The sequence below is a fragment of the Aegilops tauschii genome, chromosome 4 (genome assembly GCF_002575655.3).
Source record: "Aegilops tauschii subsp. strangulata cultivar AL8/78 chromosome 4, Aet v6.0, whole genome shotgun sequence".
Lineage (NCBI taxonomy): Eukaryota > Viridiplantae > Streptophyta > Magnoliopsida > Poales > Poaceae > Aegilops > Aegilops tauschii.
In genome coordinates this window covers 251,464,739-251,485,865 of record NC_053038.3, presented here as the reverse complement: position 1 = coordinate 251,485,865, position 21,127 = coordinate 251,464,739, and the positions used below count along the sequence as shown (strand labels likewise).

The 21,127-nt window shown below is 50.7% G+C and overlaps 1 protein-coding gene across 1 annotated transcript in view; it reads left to right on the top strand.

The window, feature by feature from the left end:
• LOC141021803 (uncharacterized) overlaps positions 1 to 20,279 on the top strand; it is a 303,418-nt gene extending 283,139 nt beyond the window's left edge. The window contains exons 5-6 of the mRNA XM_073497652.1: positions 19,264 to 19,968; positions 20,178 to 20,279. Of these exons, the coding sequence (XP_073353753.1) occupies positions 19,264 to 19,968; positions 20,178 to 20,279 (807 nt within the window). The remainder of the gene's footprint in view (positions 1 to 19,263; positions 19,969 to 20,177) is intronic.
• Positions 20,280 to 21,127: the final 848 nt, after the last annotated feature.

Here is a 21,127-nt window from a genome sequence, read left to right as displayed (position 1 = left end):
ATTCCATTTGCCTTTGCCGATAGCAGAGAGGTCGTCCTTGGCGGTATGCTTTGACAAAGCGACAGGGTTGCCAGGAGTAGTGTGGCCAGTGCCAGTAATCATAATATCATCATCTTGGTCATCAGCAGCCCTCACTGGAGTCGGCGGTTTGTCAGTATCCTTAACTGGACTGACCGGTTTGTCATCAGTTCGGACAGGGCTGGTTGGCCAGTCTGCATGGCTTGTAGTGTCAACTTGCACTTGTTCGGCAAGGAAATCATGGTCTTGAGGCGGCGGATTGTTAAGCATGTCGTCAGCATCGGTTTCTTCCGGATCTGGAGTTTTTTCCGGTTCAACAGCTACATTATCATCAGCCGGTTTGCTTAACTGAGCCTTCTTGCTGGGTCTCGGCTTGGCGCTGAGAAAAGATAGACATGAGAATCAGTATAGTATGAAAAGAAAACACATCAAGAATAAAGACACGTGCATAGCTCACCCAGGAACTGTTTTGAGGGGCGGAATCTGTGTGGCCGATGACTCGCCAGAAGATGAGTGAGAAGTACCCTGATAATTTGAATCAGACGGTTTAAGAGGCTGGCGGAAACAACCTGCTTTGGGGTATGAAGTATCAATGGGATAAGAGACCTCGGATCGGCGTTTCCGAACCTGAATGTTCGGTAAACCGGTGGAGGTAACTACCTACCCGCTGTGCCGCGCTGTACGGCGAGCCTCGTGCTGCTGTGTCTTCAAAAGAAAGTTTGGATCCAAGTAAGCAAGAGGGTGAGAAAATTTTACTTTTCGGTTTGCCTGGCAGATTTTTGATGTTGGCAGAGGATCTGAATCGGAGGAAATGATAGTTACCTCTACGTCCTCAGCATGACTGCCTTCAGCGTCGTCCTGATAATAGTCATCGTCAATGAGATGTACGAAAAATGAACCAAGAGAGTCAAGTTCTACCTCTGGTTCCGGATTACCCACATCATCATCAGCGGGTAGATCGGAGGATGAAGTGGTCCTTTTCTTGGCATGGTCTTTGGACGAACTGGCTTGACCGGTTTGTCTTGCGGCTTCACCTGTTTGTCTTGTGATGGCTTCTTGTTCCAGAACAGATCATCACCCTGTGAGAAAATAATTACACTTTCAGAGAATATTTGGACAGAAGCAACTTCAGATAAAAGATTATATGATTCTTACAGCTAGTGGTTTGTTGAAGGTGCAGAAAGGGAGTAGTTCGGTTTGAGCACAGACAACCTCAGGTTCGTTCAGTATCTTTTTTACAGCTTCAGTGACTTCTGCATCTGTAAGCTGAATGTCAATGTGCCGCTAAGCATCCTTCAAACTTCCCGTGTACTCACACATCAAACCAGAGCGTCGGCTTAAGGGCAGAATACTCCAGCTTATCCAACAGCGAGCAAGATCAACTCCTGTCAAACCGTTTGCCATGAAGGTTCTGAGCTTTGATAATTGAGGAGCATAGTTGGCCCTTTCTCTTGCAGTTAACCTCTGAGAAAAAGGGTGTGTGTTGCTCAGGCGTTCAGGGCGATAACCCGGCAGGGGTTTTTCGTCAGATGGAGAGGTATCCTAGCAGTAAAACCAAGTTTGGTTCCACTCTTTGGGGTGACTGTGGAGTTTGGGATGAGGGAAGGTGACCTCTTTCCTCTTCTGAACCGCCATTCCGCCTAGTTCCGTATTGGGTCCATCTGAGAACTCGGTGCGACGGTTTAAGTGAAAGAAATCCCAAAACAGTTCGACTGTAGGTTCCTCTTGCAGATAAACCTCACAGAATATTGGAAGTGGCAGATGTTGGTAACAGAGTTGGGACCGCTGTCTTGAGGGCGCAACTGAAAATTGGCTAGTACATCTCGGAATTTTTTTGAACCAGGAGGGCTAAAGCCTCGCCCGAGATGATCAGCGAACACGACTACCTCTCCATCCTTGGGTGTAGGAGGATTTTCCGAGCCAGGGACCCTCCAGTGGATAACATCTTTCTTGGCTAAAGCGCCCGTTTTAACAAGGTTGTTTAACTGCTCCTAGGTTACTCGAGAGGGAGCCCAATTGCATTCATAAACTTGCTTGGCCATGACAAGGGAAATCTGAAACATGATTATTGCCGGTTTAAGATTTACAGTGGACGACTATACAGTGATATAAGGATACAAGCATATTGATAAACCGGATTTGGTTATTCGTAAACCGGAGTCTGACGATGGAAACAGTCTAATGCATTGGCGGTTCAACAGGGGACTAATGGTATCTACTGGGTCATCATTTTGTATATGAAGTTAAACCGCCCAATCTGGTATTAAAAAATGTAGAAGTGAAGGGAAAAAACAGGTTTCACATCTTGCTATGGTAATTTCAGATCTACCGCGCATTGGAAAAACAAAATATATTCTGACCTAATTTCCAGCATACTAAAAGTTTACCAAGTTGAGAGGAGTTGGATATCAAACAGGTGCTAAAACTACTACTGCGCGAGATCTATATGGTTTTTGGATTTAATCCATGGATATAAATAAGGAAAAAGAAGGGCAGCGACGAACACTGATGAACGATAGAAACCCTAAGTGCCGATCTATGGTAAGAGAAAGGGGAGACTTACGGAGGCTGTTGAGCAGCGGCAGCGCGCGGAGGAGCTCTGGTACGTTCAGGTCGATGCAGCGGCCAAGGTTGGTGCAGCGGTCGAAGGTTGACGGCGGCGGCCGAGGTCAAAGGTTCGGGCGTCGCGAGGATGATGATGACGCGAAGAGGCACGAGGGGGGAAATGGAAAGACCCCCTGGCCCTATTTATAAGGGAGATAAACGACTGGAGCGAAAATTGAGGAGCCGAATTTTTGGATATGAGGCGTAGCTGTCGCCTCGATTGTCGGAGGCTCATTAATGAAGGTGGGTTACACAATTTTAAATAGCAGGTGACGTCACGGCGGTTTACCATGATCCTAGAAGATGATGTCACGGCGGTTTACGAGATTATGTGAAGATGTTGAAGAAGCAAATTTCTGAAGTATTGAGGATTGACATGAACAAGTTCAAATCAATCTGGGGCCTAATGTTGGGGATATTACCACTGGGCGTAAACCGGCTAGGAGAGGTCGGGTTAACCCCATGAGTAGTTCATCTGTATCTGAAGTCCATGAAGACAGACAGTGACGCTTCAAGCAGGCCCAGGGCCCAAAGCCGGTTTAAGGCCTGTAGACGTAAACCGGCATTGATATGTAAACTTGTGTTGTAAGATAGAAGTAGCAGAGACCGAGCCGGACACGATTATGAGCCGGCCTCGGGATTCTGTAAACCGGCGGGTGTCAACCCATGTATATAAGGGTACGACCCGGCGGAGGTTCAGGGACAACAGACAACATCTCGAGAGTCAGGGAAAGCGTATTCGCTCCCTGGTCATCGAAACCCCATCAATTCCATCACAACTAGACGTAGGGTTTTACCTTCATCGTAAGGGGCCGAACTAGTAGAAAACTCGCTTGCGTCCCTTGTCCGCTTTAACCCCTTTAAGCTAACCCGTAGCGATGGCTCCACGACTAAGTCCTTTCTCTAGGACATCTGCCGTGACAAAACCACGACAAAGTGCAACACATTTTTAGGTCAACTTGAGTAGTAATCATGTGATCTATATTTGTTAGACTGTATATTGTGTCCACCTGAACGTCAGTTATATTTAATTGTCTTTTTTCCTTTTTTCGATAGTGCACCATTGGACTTGACCGATTACCACTACTCATTCCTCGAGTCACAGGAATACCAGCCTAGGGAGGAACCGATGAGTACAACTCCGAGAGAAGATGAGAGCTCTCGAACCAATATTCCTTCCAAGTTGGGGAAGAAGCCTGTCAGTATTGGTACTGCTCCAAATATCCCTTGCTCTAGGAAGGTTGGGGCAGTCGAAGCAGAGGTGATTTCTTCGGATGATGATTTTGAGAAGATTGCTTACCCGAAGAAGGGTAAATCTGCTGCTGCTACTATTGTTGGGGGAGGTGGGAAGAATGCTGTCATCACGAGGAGGAATCCGGCAATTGAGTTTAGCAACATGACTTCCTCGAAGAGAACAACAAGATTGCTTATGAAGTGGTGTTCCGTTGTTGCTCCTCTAAGAAATACAGTTACCCTCATCTATCTGAGGCCTAGAGGTTGAAACAGTTTGTGCGTAGTGAAGATAGTCTGAAAAAGTATTCTGAGTGAGTATTATTCTTATGTTTTTTTCTACCAGACATGCTATTTTTGTGAACTTCTGATGTTGTAGTATCTGAAGTTCTATTCATTCTCCTTGTCTTGGAGTTGCGCTTCTAATATTGTCCCATCCTTTAAATCTAGAGGACAAGCTACTGCGTGTTTACGGTCCCTGGGAATGTCATTGACCTCACATGACATGTCCTTTATACTCTTTCCGGTGAAGGGCAGGAGATGGAAGAAGACATAATGGAATTTCTCATAAACTTGTGGAAGGATAAGCTGGAGACCTCTGAGATCTTCTCTTGTGCTGGCAGGGTTGTTCTGACTCCCTACTTCATATAGGTTTTTGTTCTTGTAACCCTATCTCCCTTTTTTGCGCTAGTCACTACAAAAAAAACCACTTCCGTGATGATACATGTTTGTCACAGTAGGTCATGTTTTCTGTCATGCATGTACATCCATGACGATTTTATGAAAGAATCAAGATAGTCATACCTGTGCTGTCGTAGAAGTGTTCCCTCACATTGCCAAAATTATCATCACAGAAGTGTCCACTTCCATGAAGATAAATCGCGCGTCATAGAAGTGCTTTCGTCAAGGGTAACCGACACGTGTTATCCATTATAGCGGGTCGCCGTTAAGCTATCGGGTTCCTGTTTGGATCCGATAACACGTTAACAGCCCGGACCAATGGGGATTTTCCACGTGTAAAATTCTCATTCACCGGCAGATCCATGTGTCAGCCCAGCGTTCGGACAGTTGTCATCCAGTAAATGGACGGGACGCATCTATGATACGTCGACACGTGTCTTGGGCCAACAGTGGCCCATTCAGGTTAAAAGGTCGGGCCTATCAAAATAAGCGGGCCGGCCCATTAGCGGCCTACTTGAGTCAGGCCCATTCACAAGCACAGGCTATACAAGTTACACAGAATAAGCCCATCAAAGGCCCAATCTAGATTTAACAATTTCCAGCCCATCGTTAGTTTTAGCCCGTTAACAGCCCATTACGTCTTTGGGCCCAATTACTACCTGAGCTTCTTTCGGCCTGTTAGTAGCCCATCGTTAGTTCAAGCCCATTAACGGCCCGGAACGTCTTTCGGCATTTTCTCGGCCCATTCTACAGTTGGGCCAACTTCTAGCCCGTAGTGACTTTAGGCCTGTCCTTGGCCCATTAGGTAAATGGGCCAATTCCTAGCCCATTTTATCTTTCGACATGTTAACGGCCCGCATAAGAGTTGAGCCTTTGACTGTGCAACCTAATTTTGGGTCCATTAGGGGCCCATGTCCGGAGGGCAAAATTCTGGCCCGACGCGACTTTCGTCCTGTTAAAAGCCTGGTTTGCAAATTGGGCCTCCTCTGGCCCAAAACACTTTCGGCCTCTTACTGGCCTATAAAGTAAAAGGGCCGAGACAAAATTGACATTTATTTCGGCCTACTAGAGGCCCGCGGGCCATTTCCATTTATACGTCCCTATCGAGCTTTCGCCCTATTAACGGCCTGCTAAGAGCCGTTGTTACGATGGGCCACATCATTCGGGGTCCACTAAATATTATTTTGACCAGCCCAATTAAGGCCCGCTTTGACAGCACATGTTTTTTCTTCTGTATGGTGTCCAGGAAATGTTTGGGTGTGTCGGCCCCCGTTTCAACGATATAGCATATTCAAAGAATTATCCTACTCTATACCATCGCCTCTAAAAACATACACTATACAATAAAGAGACTAAGTCATAGAAACGTAGAATAATCCTACACTATACAATAAAGAAATTACCGCCGATTATACCCACTGGGCATTATAGTTCGGCACCAGTGATAATAAAGCATACACAAACAACAAATTACATACACTGGGAAAATAAAGCTCATACATCATGGACACGCATCAACCGAACTTACCATTTGAACTCTAATCTCTTCAGAAAATAGGATTGGCCGGATTCAGATAGCACAAATTTCAGTCTGCAAAATCTCCAATTCCTTCGTGGTTACTGTTGAGGATATAGACCTGGGGGTCACCTGCCAGGAGGGCCGGGTTACTCCAAGGATCATTACCAGAAGCCCGGAGCTAAGTTTCAGGATAATGGGCCAGAGATGGGCTGAGACCCGGATATAGCTTAAAGCCCGTAGTTACAATCATTGTTATAGTAGACTTGTAGTATAAGGCAAGTATTGTTTAGAGTCCGAGCCGGACACTCTTATGAGCCGGCCGGGACTCTAAGGGCTGCTGGGCGTCAGCCTCCTTATATAAAGGGACGACCCGGCAGCGGTTTAAGGGCGACAACAATTTGATCGAGAGCCGGGCATAGCTGTTTAGCTCCCTGGCAATCGTAACCCTAATCAATAACACCTCGAACTGGACGTAGGCTTTTACCTTCACCGTAAGGGGCCGAACCAGTATAAACCCTCGTGTTCCTTGTCCCGCTTAACCCCTTCAAGCTTCCCAATTGCGATGGCTCCACGACTAAGTCCCAACCCGAGGACATCTGCCGTGACAATTCCACGACAGTTGGCGCCCACCGTGGGGCTGGCGCACGGTGGATTTGAGTTCTTGAAGGGCAGCTTCGAAGGGCTCAAGGGATACGCTGTGGGCCGGATGAGCAAGAGTCATCGCGGCAAGCTCTACATCGACGATGCGGACTGGGGCCCCGACGCCGGCTCAGTGGAGTACGGGTACCGGGTCCCCTTTGGCGGAATTATGTCTTCATTGGCAAGGTTGGTGAGCCGGGCCCCGAGCCGGATCTCTGCGCCGATCTCATCGAAACGGCTCAGCGCGCACGACCCGCCCGGGCCCGGCCTGCCTTAAAGCGCGCTTTTGTGGGATGCATCCATGGAAGGCCCTCCGATCCATCTGGGTCTGGGGATGAGGCGGCCGCTGGCTCTGACGGCGAGTCGGCCGCTGATGAGTCAAACTCGTTGTACCAACTTCAAGATGGCAGGCTCATGAGTTATTCCGATGGCAACAGTATTCCGGACCTTTTTGAGCCGCCAAGTCAGGTCGGAGTTTTTATGGCTGGTGCGCAGCCTGTTCAGAACCCCGCAGCTGGATCGGGAAACCCGGTGCCTTCTCCGGCTCAGGTGCTGATGAATCTCACGGACAAGATGACGGCCCTGTTAACCACCACGGTTGACCTGGCAGATCAAGCCCAGCATGACGCGGAGGTGGCACAGTTAAAATTGGATCTGATGAAAGCCAAAGAGGATCTTGCAGCAGAAGGGATCAGGCTGGCGGCGGAGCGGGCGGCTCTCGACGCCCGGACTCAGTTGATTCAGGCGCAGTCCTTCCAACTCACGATGGATCAGAACGCGGCCAACGAGGTCATGAGAAGGAGGCATCAGAAGGCCCAGTCTCGACTCCCGCCGGTTTACGATCCGCGCAATCTCTTCAACACGCCGGGTGCGGGATCCAGTAACCCACCAGGGGGCATTGCGCCCGGGTCGGGACCCCTTATTCAACCACTAGTAATGGGGCCTCCCCAAGTGCCCCCTGCCCCGCCTCAGTATGTGCCGATACCCCCGGGTCATTACGATAACCCGCTGGAGAACATGGTAGCTGCGGCAGCACGACTGGCGGCTCTTCCCGTTGACGGCAATTCTCCGGCGCCGTTATCATAGCCGCCGGGTCAAGTCACGGGTCTTTCAGGAAGGCGACCTGGTGCTCCGGCTCATCCAGGATCAAACGGATGCACACAAGTTATCCCCACCTTGGGAAGGGCCTTTTGTGGTCAGTAAGAAATTGCACAACGGGTCATATTACCTCATTGATATCCGGGAGCATAAGGACTCGCGTAAATCTGAGGAGGAGACCCGTCGGCCGTGGAACATAGCTCAGCTTCGGCCTTACTACACTTGAGCTACCGGCTCTTGTGATGTACATATTTATCTCAGCCATGTATATATTATGATAAAGCAATAAAGCAGGACCTCTGTCCTTTGCTCTCTCCCAAGTATGTGTGTTGTTTTTTACATGCTGACTTACAGAAGATCCGGCTTATGATCATCTTCAAATCTAGCTGTAAGCAATAAAGTCACTTGGGGGCTTCCTGTTCACACATGGGTCGTATTCGAACCAAAGAGAACATAGCTGTCGATACCCATTTGATTGGCAAAGTGCCGAGCTCATTGGGAGGTTGCCTTTGGTCATATTTGAATCATAGTGTAACCCCTCTGAGAACCGACGTGGATCGTATTCGAATCAGCGTCGTTAAACAATTTTCAGAATCACTTGGGGGCTTCCTGTTCAAACATGGGTCGTATTCGAACCCAAGAGAACATAGCTGTCGATACCCTCTTGATTGGCATCGCCGAACCCACTGGGGGCTATATGATCGTATCCGAATCTTAGCTTAACCCCTTTGGACCGAGGTTCTGGTCGTATTCGAACCGGAAGCCCTTAAATTTTTACATTTTACCACAAGTTTACTCTGATCATGTCAAAGTATGTACTGCCGGGTTTCACTTGCCGGCTTAATTTTGGTTTATCTTGTTAGTTGAGCATCATGGATGTCATCAAGACAAGTAAATTCGAGTTCAGATACTAACCGTGCTACCCGGGTTATTTAACCCGGAAGTATGCTTACAAGCTGTTGAGTGTGTTATCACTACTATGTTCGGAATATAGTTAAGGACCAGTCTTTTTGGTTTGAATTTCCGAGTTATCCATCTCAGACACCTGATTCTCAGGGCGGTAAGCCGCCTTGTGACTTGCGATTTGCCTTCTTATGCAGATAATTAAAGGTACTTTTTAAAAAAGGTTGAGAAGCACGAAGGATAATTATAACCCGGAGGAGCATCAAAAAGAATGACTTCAAAGGATTTCAGCATTCATTACATGCACGATGGCACGGCAGAGATAAATTGTTGCACCTATTCTATTACAAAAATCTTTCAAAGTTTCAAGGGTGGAGCGTTGTTTGGTGAGCCGCTAGCCGGTTTATGACGCCTGCTGAGTCGAAGTCCCCGGCTCATCTTCTGCTCCGGCTGATCCCAAGGCTTCGAAGGTCGACGACTTCCAGTTGATGCCACTGAGAGCTTCGAACTGAGCTTCTTCGTCAATTAACCCGGCCGGGTTAATCTCTGGGGCGAAGGTGTGCTGGCGAGCCGGGGGAATCAGATTGATAGCTTCATAGCGAGGGGTTGGAATCCTCTGATTCTCCGCGTTGTACCCCGGCTGATACTTGGTTAAATCGGTGTCGTTCCCGATGATGGTGGCCACCGGGCGCACAGCCTTCACACAAGCCGCGAAGTCCTTCTGGTCGAACGCCGAGTCGTCTTCTTTCAGGCTGGGGTAACCCAGGGCGATGTCTGCCGGGTCTAGCTCCGGCAAGAAGGCTTTGGCCCAGCTCAGTGCGGCGATTGCTCTGGATCTCGCGGATGCTCGTCGTAGCTCCTGGATCCGCTGCGGCAGAACTGCGAGCCGGCGCAGGACTTCGGCCAGATGAGTCGGCACTTCATTCGACAGGGCCACCACAGCTAAAGCCCGCTGTGACCCGGTGTAGAGCTGTTCCACCAGGGTGTACACGGCCTTTAACTTGGTGACCACGCTCTGGTTCAAGTTGGCGCTTCTGGAACCTGTTTAACAACATCAGATGACCCGGTGATAAGGATGAGTTAAGAGATGTAAACATTCCAACGTGAATGAAAGCCGGTGAGGCGACTTACCGAAGATGGCAGCTACCATTTGGGACACTTGGCGCTTTAGACCAGAGAGCTCAGCGGTCTTCTCAGTAAGGGCCTTCTCCGCCTGTTCTGCCCGGGTCACCAGTGCAGCTTTCTCCTCAGCCCAGGCCTTCCGCTCAGCGTCGAATTCAGTCTTCAACTTCTCCTGAGCGGCGATGCTGGAGACAAACTTGGCATTTGCCTTCCGGGTCTCCATCTCTTGTGCCTTCAGCCGGCTCTTGAGATCCGCCAGGTCCGACTCTAATTTCTTGCCAACAGCCTGCATATATTTTCGGGTTATTAACAGTCATTCTATAAAGTCCCAAGCGCTTTCCAAGCAAAGACACTTGGCACTTGGGGGCTAATGCATATTGAACGTATCTATCTATGTACGGCCGGCTCAGTTCAGTAAGCCGGAATTTAAAGTCTACAACATGTTCAAGTATAAGTCCTAGACTTGGGGGCTAGAATGACAAGGATCACTATGCAGAAATAAGAAAACAGCAGAAGGTTACCTCCGATTTCTGTTGGATCTGGCTGACCATGGCGATCTCGGCGTCTCGGCTCTTGTGAACCTGGCTGATATAGCCTGAGACAAGCTCTCCAATGCTTAAATCGGTGTAGCTGGAGAGATCCAGATTCACCCGATGGGGTTGCAGCAACTCCCCCTTCGCGGAGCATTTGGCCAGTGCGGTCGGCCTCCCCGGCTCAACATACTCCGTCCGGGTAATTACCACGTCCGGGTCGTTAGCTGGTGGGGCTGAGCCGGACGCCTCCGGGTTAGCTGATGCTTCGGTTGTTCTCTTGGTGCTCGGGGCAGGGGCTTCAGGTGCCGTGTCCATGGGAATGGTGGCTTCGGGGGCGGAGGCGGCTGGCGGCTCTTGAGCCGTCGTCTCCGGCTCAGGCAAGTGTGGCACTCCGGCTGACCTTGTCTTCTTTGCTCTTTTGGTGAGCTTTGCCTGGGCACTGAAAAGGCAGAAGTGTTAGGTATACAAAGGGTAAGTACAGACAGATAATGTAAAGGGATTGTTATTACCCGGGGGCAGTCTTGAAGGCCGGCAGACTTGACTGCATGGAGTCACCCGAAGAGGGGGAGGTCTCCTGGTAATTGGAGTCAGAAGAGTTGAGTGGCTGACGGACGACACCCGCCAACGGATGAAAAGGGTACAGGTGAGAAAAAACCTCAGTGCGGCGTTTCCTCGTTGCGTCGGGTAATCCGGTGGAGAGGTCGGTGTCCTTGCGGGCCCGGGTGTGACGCCGGCTCTCGTGAACCTGCTGCTTCAAAAGAAATTGAGGGTCTCGGTGAGCTAATGGATGGGAAAAACTTACTTTCCGGGTTACCCTTCGGACTTTCAGCTGTGGCAAAAGCTCCGAGCCGGAGGAAAGTGATGTTACCTCTTCGACCACCGGGTTACTGGCGCCGGTGTCATCCTGTTAGTAAGCAAGTGTTGATAAGGCGGACAGCATCAGACAACATATACTGCAAGAATTTAAAAGGTTTAAGGGTTACCTCTGACTCGGAGCTATCGCTTAATTGCAGCAGCTCCGAAGCAGTGGGTCTGTTTCCCTTTTTGCGAGGGGCGGCTCTCTTGGCGGCTTTCTTCGCCTTCCTGGCCTTCTTGGCCGCCTCATGGTCATACTTGACCCGCCAGAATTTATCATCAGCCTGCGAAGTACAGTAATGAGCTCTTAGTAAAAGGACAGGTAAAACAAAATGGAAAGGTTAAAGTCAGCGGCTTACCGCTGGGGCTGGATTGGTCTTGCAGAACGGGGCTAGCCCGGTTCTTCCACAGTCTGCCAGGCTCTCGTTTAACAGAGCCTTGGTCTCTTCTTCAGCAATGTCTTCTGGAAGATCATTGCGACTGTGCCTCTGCGGGTCATCCTTTCGCCCGGTGTACTCACACATTAAGCCGGGGCGGCGGCTCAACGGGATCACCCGCCAAGAGATCCAGACCCGGACCAGGTCTATTCCGTTCAGATCATTGCCTAGCAGGGCCTTGATCTTATTGATTGTTGGAAGCAGAGGCTGGCGTTCCGCGGCAGACAGCTTGTCGGATAGCGGATGAGTCGGCTCCAGGCGCGTTGGGCGAAAGCCGGGCAGCGGGCTTTCATCAGCCGGGGACGTGTCTTGGCAGTAGAACCAAGTCATGCTCCAGTCCTTGGGGTGACTTGGCGGTTCTGCGTAAGGAAATAGGCAGTCCCTGCGCCGTTGGATGGAGATGCCGCCTAACTCTAGACTTGGGCCGTTTGCGCACTCGGTTTGGCGGTTCAAATAAAACAGCTCTCTGAAGAGCAGCAGACTCGGCTCTTCTCCAAGATATACTTCACAAAAAACTTGGAAGTTGCAGATGTTGGATACGGAATTGGGTCCTATATCCTGAGGCCGAAGGTCAAAAAAGTTGAGCACGTCCCGGAAGAATTTTGAGCCGGGCGGTGCGAAGCCCCGGCTCATATGGTCTGCAAAGATCACTACCTCCCCGTCCCTCGGCTGAGGTCTCTCTTCGGACGGGTCAGGGGCACGGTAGGACATCACTTCCTTCCTGGGCAGATATCCGGACTTAACGAAGTTGGCCAGGGTCTCATCAGTGATGTTGGATCTCATCCAGTTGCAAGTGATGGGAGCTTTGGGAGGCATGGTGACGGTTGGTGATCTATGATAAAGAGGAAAGTGTCCGGGTTAATTATAAGCCGGAGTTTATCATTCAAGTTACAATGACGGCTTATGAAGGGGACTAATGGTATGTATTAACATGGTGGGTTATTTAAGCCGTCCGAGCATTCAGGATGAGTTGGTCATCTGCGGCTTACTGCGGTTAAGTCGGAAGATACTACAGAGCATGGTTCTCTTTAAACCGGAAAAGTTCTACGGCGCGTGTTTTCTTTAAGTCGGAAATATAAGCCGCCAAGATTCAAGGGTTGCAGTTTTTACTAAGTGTGGTAAAACAGATTTCATACATTACAGTAACTTTTTCGGATCAAAATGGTCGGGCAAGATGAAAATTTTCTAGACCTAAAGAAACAGAAACAGGAGAAGTTCTTAAGGTGGAACATGGTTTTTAAGTAGTGAAAAGAGGATTTTTTGCAGATAGAATGGATCTCGAACAGTTACCGCAAAGGGTCTGTGAAGAGTTAAGATCAACGGGGGCAGTAGCTACAGGGGTTACCGAAACATGCGGCAATGGTGAAGAACGCGAAGAACACAAGATGAACCCTACCACAGATTTGTTCTAGCAAGGCAGGGAAGACTCACCGGAGTTGAGGAAGAGCGAAGGTCGCCGCCGTTATCTGGTCCGGGTCAGGGTGATGCAGCGGCCGGGTCGGTGAAGATCAGGGGCGCGACGGCGGCGGCGGCGGCAGAAGCTCAGGCAGAGGAACGGCAGCGCAAGGAAGAAGAAGGAGAGTGTGAGAAGAGAGTGCCGGGCCGGCCTATTTATAAGGCCGAGTCATAAGTGGGCGCGGGATTCAAGAAGGCCACGGCGTGGTTATCTCCCCCTCACGGCGCCTCGATTTTCGCAAAGACAGTAAAAGCAAAGATCCGTTGCGGATCTGGCGGAGTAAAAAACGGACTTAATGGAGGATGACGTCACGGCGGATTATCCGGAGTCCAGAGGATGACGTCACTCCGGGTTATGACCTTCACATGAATGGTAAGCCGGAGAATTTTTCTGTCTGCAGAGCTGAAGATTGACACGAGCCGGCTCAAGTCAATCTGGGGCCTAATGTTGAGGATATAGACCTGGGGGTCACCCGCCAGGAGGGCCGGGTTACTCCAAGGATCATTACTAGAAGCCCGGAGCTAAGTTTCAGGATAATGGGCCAGAGATGGGCTGAGACCCGGATATAGCTTAAAGCCCGTAGTTACAATCATTGTTATAGTAGACTTGTAGTATAAGGCAAGTATTGTTTAGAGTCCGAGCCGGACACTCTTATGAGCCGGCCGGGACTCTAAGGGCTGCTGGGCGTCAGCCTCCTTATATAAAGGGACGACCCGGCAGCGGTTTAAGGGCGACAACAGTTTGATCGAGAGCCGGGCATAGCTGTTTAGCTCCCTGGCAATCGTAACCCTAATCAATAACACCTCGAACTGGACGTAGGCTTTTACCTTCACCGTAAGGGGCCGAACCAGTATAAACCCTCGTGTTCCTTGTCCCGCTTAACCCCTTCAAGCTTCCCAATTGCAATGGCTCCACGACTAAGTCCCAACCCGAGGACATCTGCCGTGACAATTCCACGACAGTTACCTTAGTTTCTCGTTTCATTTTTTTGACTTCTGCATATAATACTGCAAGTCTAGTCTCAACTTTTTGATTGCATGTTGAGAATCATGTACACGTTTTCTTGCCACCTCTAGTTGATGCTCGAGAACATCAGCACATTCCAATTCCAATCCATAATCATTTGGTAATTGCCATGGAGCACTGCTCGCAGATCTTTGTGTTGATGTCACTTTGTCCTGAAATGTTTCTGTAAGTACACATGACTAGGGCAAGAATATAGTTACAACAGTAAAGCGAGCAAGACAGACTATTTTGTACATGGCAAAACAGAACTAACAATAATGTTACACGTCATGAAGCATCAGCAGGTGATATTTTAAAATTTATAAAAATGGTAGTCTATGTAGCCCGCATACAGAAATCTCTCTTAGCTCACCGAAGGAGCATGATGTTGGGGCCAAATCCAAAAAAAAGACAGGTTACAAATTTAGACAGCACGTTGCGTATAAGTAAGCAAGCAGTTGGCCATTCTGTAGCTCAATTAAAGTCTTAGGGAGCATAATGAACAACAGAGGGATTTATACAAACCTACTACAGCATGCAAAACTATGCAGTAATAGTTGGTTAATAGACTTCAAAGCTTTAGGCACACTTCACGAGAGTAATTAAAAGGTAAGGCCTTTAATTATCTCAACTAATATTTGTACAAGTACCCAACATCCGGCATCATTGTTTGGGCATCTCATTAACTAAGGACAAATAAAGCAATTGAAAAGAGCAATTTAACTATGCCTAAAACAAACAAGCAATTGAACTATTGAGTTGGCAGCATGCATACATGCACGCCTCAATAACATCCATGGCCTAGCTACATTTACTATATAAAGGAACAAGTAATGTAATATTGTTTGCCCCCTATGAAGTATCTCGACTAATATGTAATCAATATCCTAGTAATGATAGGGAGGCTAATGATGTCAATATGCGTTTGGTTATGACATTTATGACATTGACAAGTCTACCATGGCAGGAAGCAGTTTCACACTGTTCACTACTATAAGATGTTTTAGATATTTAAAAGTGGACTACATCCATAAGGAGTGAACAGACACATTAAAATGTGTTTAGATACATATGATTTACAAAAAAGTTAGAACATCATATAGTAGTCAGTGGAGGGGGTTTTAATCAATGTCCCAATGATTGGGTTACAGGTGAAGAACCCTACGCAATTACAATGTCAGATAACTAGGATGTCCTGGTAGTTGTAATACAATGTGAGTTACCTTAACTGGTTGAACAGGCTCATCACTCCTCCTCCTTCTCATGCAAGGCTCCTTCCTAAGATCTTGTACTTTGAAATCCTCAATCTTATCTTCATTGCACCCCCTCTGCAAGGTGAAAAAAACTAGTTACTGGTCTCCTTGGAAGATAAATATGCATACTTTCTAGTCTGTGAACAACACAAAAGGATGATATTGTAACAAAACAACACCACATAACGAAACATGCCACATCTCTTGCACACAATGAAATGAGCATTTACTATGTGTGCACTATGTAAAAACTAGGCATACCTTCGAACTGGATCTCCAGGTACTCTTGGAGAGCCTACTTTAGTGTACAACCAAACCTTTATGTCACCTATGAGTTATACAAGCCCCCACTACAGCAGCCCTTAGTGTTTAAATCATTGACAAGCTCTGTTAGGTCAAGAACAGCAAGTAATCAAAGCAAACAGTCCTAGTTTGGCTAGCTGACACAAACAAGCAATTGAACAGATGTGTGAGCAATTCTTGCGTATCAAGAAAAGAAGCATAGAAGGAGGCTTAAAGACCATCACTTGACAGACCAAATTTAAGGGGCATTTAAACATCATTTGCAACGTATGAACTAACATAAACATTTCATATTTCAGATTCTATAATGAAATGCACATGTATTAGGTTATGCCATGTATGATGATGCCTAAATGTACACTATAGTAGGCAGGAGTGATTCATCATTGCATGCACAATTGAATTGCAGGTTAAGGTCCAATTCTATTCCGCCTTTTCAGAGTTTATTGTCAAAATAAGACATAAAAGATATAAAGAAGTCATTTCTGAGTTATGGGCTTGGGCTTAACTTATTTCGCTTTAGACGGGGGTGTTTCGGGTCGAAGCTCACTAAAAATTGAACGGAAGGGGAATAGTGAAATGACTCTGTTATCTGCGTATATTACATTCAAAATGCCACTGCTCACGCCCGCGTCACACCTGACCCTCAAGTAAAAACAAACACGCAAGCGTTCATTGCCCTACCCGCTTGCATCTCCTCTCCCCTTTCCCTCTACCTCGATCCCCTGCCTGCAGCGCTAGGGTTCCTCCAGCGAGCCGTCGCCACTGGTCCCATCTGGCATGGTCCTCGACAATGCTCTGTCTAGCTAGGCTACATGGCCGGCGGCTAGGGCCAAATCTCCCCGGCTGCTCCTCCCTCTGGTGCTGCCCCTCATTCTCATGGTCTCCAGCAGCTGTTCCACTGTGGTCCGTCGAACACACTACTCCGGCGGGCGCCGCACAACAACGACCGATGCCACACTGCGGCAGAAGGCACCTCGTTCCCCCTCCGCTCCTCCCAGGCCGTGGCCTTGAGGTGCTGTTGAAGGATGAGATCATCCAACAAGGTGAGGATCTCCTCTGATTTTTTGCCAAATTTTCATTCTGATCCGCTATACGATGAATTACTATGAGCCGCTTTTGCTGCTGCTATATGATGCATTGCTATGAGCTGCTCCTGCTGCTGCTATATGATGAATTGCTATGAGCTGCTACTGCTATATGATGAATTGCTATGATCTGCTGCTGCTATATGATGAGTTGCTATAAGCTGCTCCTGCTGCTGCTATATGATGAATTGCTATGAGCTGCTGCTACTATATGATGAATTGCAATGGGCTGCTCCTGATGCTGCTATATGATGAATTGCTATGAGCTGCAGCTGGTATATGACGAATTGCACGATGCTGGTTCTGTTGTATGATGAGTTGCTATGACCTACTGCTGCTATATGATGCTTGTCGGTGTACAAACATAGGGGCTCTCCTTTCGACCCCTCTACTTGTGCACGGGCAGTCAGAGCCGCACCTGCGGCCACACTTAGCAGGGCAAAGGGAGGAAGCAAAAGCACAAGACGGGCAAAGCAACGCCAAGACTAGAGACACAAAGAACAAGAGGGCGAGGTGGACTCCCCCGGCAAGACCCTTGCCGGGGCGGCCTCCACAGCCCCAGCAAGAACCTTGCCGGGGCAACTTGCCCAAACGCCAGCAGAGCGCGCCACCCTTGAGCCCAAGAGTTCCAACACCATCAACCACATTGGAACCAAGGCTCAAGAGGCACCTCCATGGTGGCATGTAGATCTTCGTGAAGATCATAAGCACACAAGATCAGAGAGGACCAGAAGACGATGATCCTCGGCAAGATCCTTGCTGAGGAAATCTACGAGACCCCCGGCAAGATCCTTGCCGGGGACGACCACGATGCCACGGCAAGACCCTTGCCGAGGACACCTACGGGGCCACAGCTAGACCCACGTCTACCAAGACTCCACCGCCATTCCCATACAGCTGCCAGCCCAACCAGTTGGGCAGGCACCTGCATGGCAACGTGCGGCCTCCAGGCCAACTCAGTAAGCACCTGCGTGGTGGCATGCAGATCTTCGTGAAGACCCTACCACCACGCCATCTCAGCAGCCTGCCAGCCTACATGGCGCTGCATGCCTCGTTGGCCTAGACGCGTGTCAGAGCGAGGCGGAGCGGTGACGGACTGGACGGGCCTCGTTGCCGTCCCCAATAAAGCAACGGGACACCTAAGGAGCGCATTTAATGTGCCTTGTCCCGTAATGACAGGCGATAAGCTTGTACACTGTATACCTTTCCACCTCCTGTGTGCCACTGTGGCAACCCCTTTTGTCTATAAAAGGAGGCCCGCGGCATACTGGAGAAGGATTCGGATCTTTTGGACTACGCACGCACCACAACTAGTTCGAGAGCTTAAGAACACTCAAATATTCACCAAAGCAGGACTAGGGTATTACGCATCCTCGCAGCCCGAACCTGGGTGAACGATCCTTGTGCTGACTACCAGACCCGCTCTTTGCACAACCCCGCGCCCGCAAACCATAGAAGGGACCCCAGTGATTCCATAGGTGTCGTTTCCACCGACATCTTCGGCGCGCCAGGTAGGGGGCGCAGTTGTGGAAATCTGGTCTGGTTGGAGCAGCGGCATCATCGTGGTCGTCCCTCCAAGGAAGAAGACGACCAAACGAGCGACATCATTGGCGGGTGCAGTGAATGCTCACTCAGCGGCAGAAAAGCCAAGTCATGCAAAACTTTGAGCAATCCCTTTTTATATATATGGTTATCGTCCTCGAAGATCTTGCCCTGTGTATGGAAAACCTGCACGCAATGGGCCCCTTCCACTATTGGCAACGCCCTTGCTCTGTTTCGAATCCGCTCAATAGTTCGAGTGGCTGCGTCAAGAGCGGCAGGGTGGCCTTCTGCAATTGGCAACGCTCTCGTTCTGTCTCGAGTCCGCTCGACAGTTCGAGCGGCCGCGTTAAAAGCTGTAAGGTGGTTTGCCCGGCAGCAAGCACACCTGGCTGGCTATTGGGGATTCGTCCTCAAGGCGCCGCCACCTGGGTTTACGCATGGGAAAGCCTACCCGATTAACGTAGGCTGGACATACAAAGGGAGATCAAACGGGAAAATAACATGCATCGTTTCAAGGTACTGCAGAGTTATATTACATCAATTGTTGCTGCGGGTGTAACTAAGAGCAACTCCAAAGGGCCGACCCATTTCGTCCGCCTGCGTCCATTTGGGTCCGCGCGGCAAAAGTGGCGGCCCAACACGCCGACCCAAACCCAAATCATGTCCACGTCGCGTCCGCGCCGACGCATTTGCGGCCCAAATTTGCGGATGCCGAACGGACGCTTTGCGCGCCTTCTCGCTATCCGCCGCGTCCCCACATGGCGGCCGTCCAACTACCCGCTGCCCATGCGGTCAACTTAATTTATGACAACGGGCCCACGCGTCAGCGACGTCGCTTTCCCTTTTTTAAGCCGACCGTGCGGCGGGGCCGTCCTCATCCAAACTCGTCGTCCACATCTGCCCACCTTTGCTCCCTCGTCGCCGGCAAACCCTAGCCACCACAACCACAGTGAGATGGGCCTCTTCTCCGGCGCCAGCCGCAGCAAGGCCAAGAGCAAGTCCCCGCCACCCCTTTCCCCTCAGAGTTCCTCCCACCTCCGCCGGCGCCTCGCCGACAGAGGCAGCGCGTGAACGTGCCAGTGCACCAGGCGGAGTGGCACTGGCAGAACCGCCAGCCTCTGCCGTATCTGGATGTGACGCTGTCGCACGACTGGCATCTGGATCCAGATAGGATCCCAGTGCCGGCGGCGCCGCGGACAGCTCGTGCTCACACGGAGGAGGTGCGGCACCGGCGGGCGCTGCTGACGCCGGAGCAGCGCCTCGACAAGGCCTACTCAACCGACTCACCCAACTGGGCAAGGTGGTACGCCTTCGAGCACGAGGAGGCGAGGCGACGGGGCGTGCGCGAGGTCGACCGGAGGCCAACGCCGCTCGTCGTCCGCGAGGAGGACCAGGCGGCGGAGGACACCTACCAGGCGGCCCTTGCGGCCGTCTATCGAGAGAGCGAGGACGAGCGGCGCAGAGCGGAGGTGGCGGAGGCGGAAGAGGAGGCCCGGTATGAGGCAGCAATGGCGCAGGCCCTGGCCCTCACCGCGGCGGGCGACAGCGTGGTGCCGCCGGTTGCCCCGCCGTCCCCCATCAAGCCGGAGCCGCAGCCGGATCCGCAGCCGGAGCCCAAGCCCGAGCCCATCGCGCGCTTCTCCTGGAGGGGAGTGGTGCGCGAGTGGGTGTCTGCGCCACCGGTTTGGCTGGGGCGATGCCGGCGCAGGAGCAGGCGTACCTCGAGATGTGGCGCTAGCGCCGGCTGGCAGAGGAGCGCCGTCACGGCAAGTACGAGGAGATGCTCGAGCGCGACCTCGAGGAGGAGCAGCGCGAGGCCGAGGAGGAGGCGCGCCAGGCCGCGGCTGCACAGGCGGCCGCACACCCCCCGGCACCACCTGAGCCGGCACAGCCTGACATGGCGGTGCTCTGGAACACGGCGTTCGCCTGGGCCGGGCCGGCGCCGACGCTCATCGACCTCACGGACCCCGAGGACGACGACGACGACGCCTAGGGCAGCGCGCTGCCTCGTAGTTTAGGGTGTTTTTTTAAATGCAAATGTGGACGCGTGGACTCTCGCCGGCCTTCGTGGCCGGCTTTAATGTTTAATTAATGCTGTTTTTCTTTTTTTCATATGCATGCGTTAATTTTTTTTGGCGCCGTCAAAATGGGTCTCAGGTCAGCGTTGGGCGCACGCGCCGACCCAAATGCGGAAGCGGTCATCCATGTCCGTCTGGCCGACCCAAATGGACAAAAAGCGGATGAAATCGCCGTCCCTTTGGGTTGGCCCGTTGGAGTTGCTCTAAAGATAAAAATTGTCTTGGTCATGAACTTGCAGTGGCGATGAGAAACGGGGTGCCTAATCCCGGCGCTGGCCCTCTACCCTCTGAACTCCGTCGACGCGACTGATGACGGGCTCGATACGCTCCTCGAGCGCCATGAGGTCCGCATCCTCCGGCAAGCTCTCCAGCACGGCGTCGAAGCCGAGGTTGGGGTTCCAGTATGCCACCTTGGTGAGGACCTTGGTCATGGCACCCCGGCAAAGCTTCCGGGCCTCATCGGCTAGAGAGGCGGCCCTATTGGAGCGGAACTGCTCAAGGGCCCTGAGAACACCCTCGAAGAACAGGGTCAGTTTGGCGTTGGGGCTCACGTTCGGCTCCGGGGCGTACCTCACATTTGGCATCCCCATGGCCGCCAGCTTCGTGGTGATCCTGCCGGCGACGTCGGCAAGGCGGCTGATCCAGCGGTTTTCGCCCTTCACGAAATCCGCGTGGTTGGCGGCGTTATTCCTCCGCAGCTGCCTTTCCTCCTCTAGATCATTGGTCAGGGCCTCCTCCCAGGCCCTGACCTCCGAAAGCATGC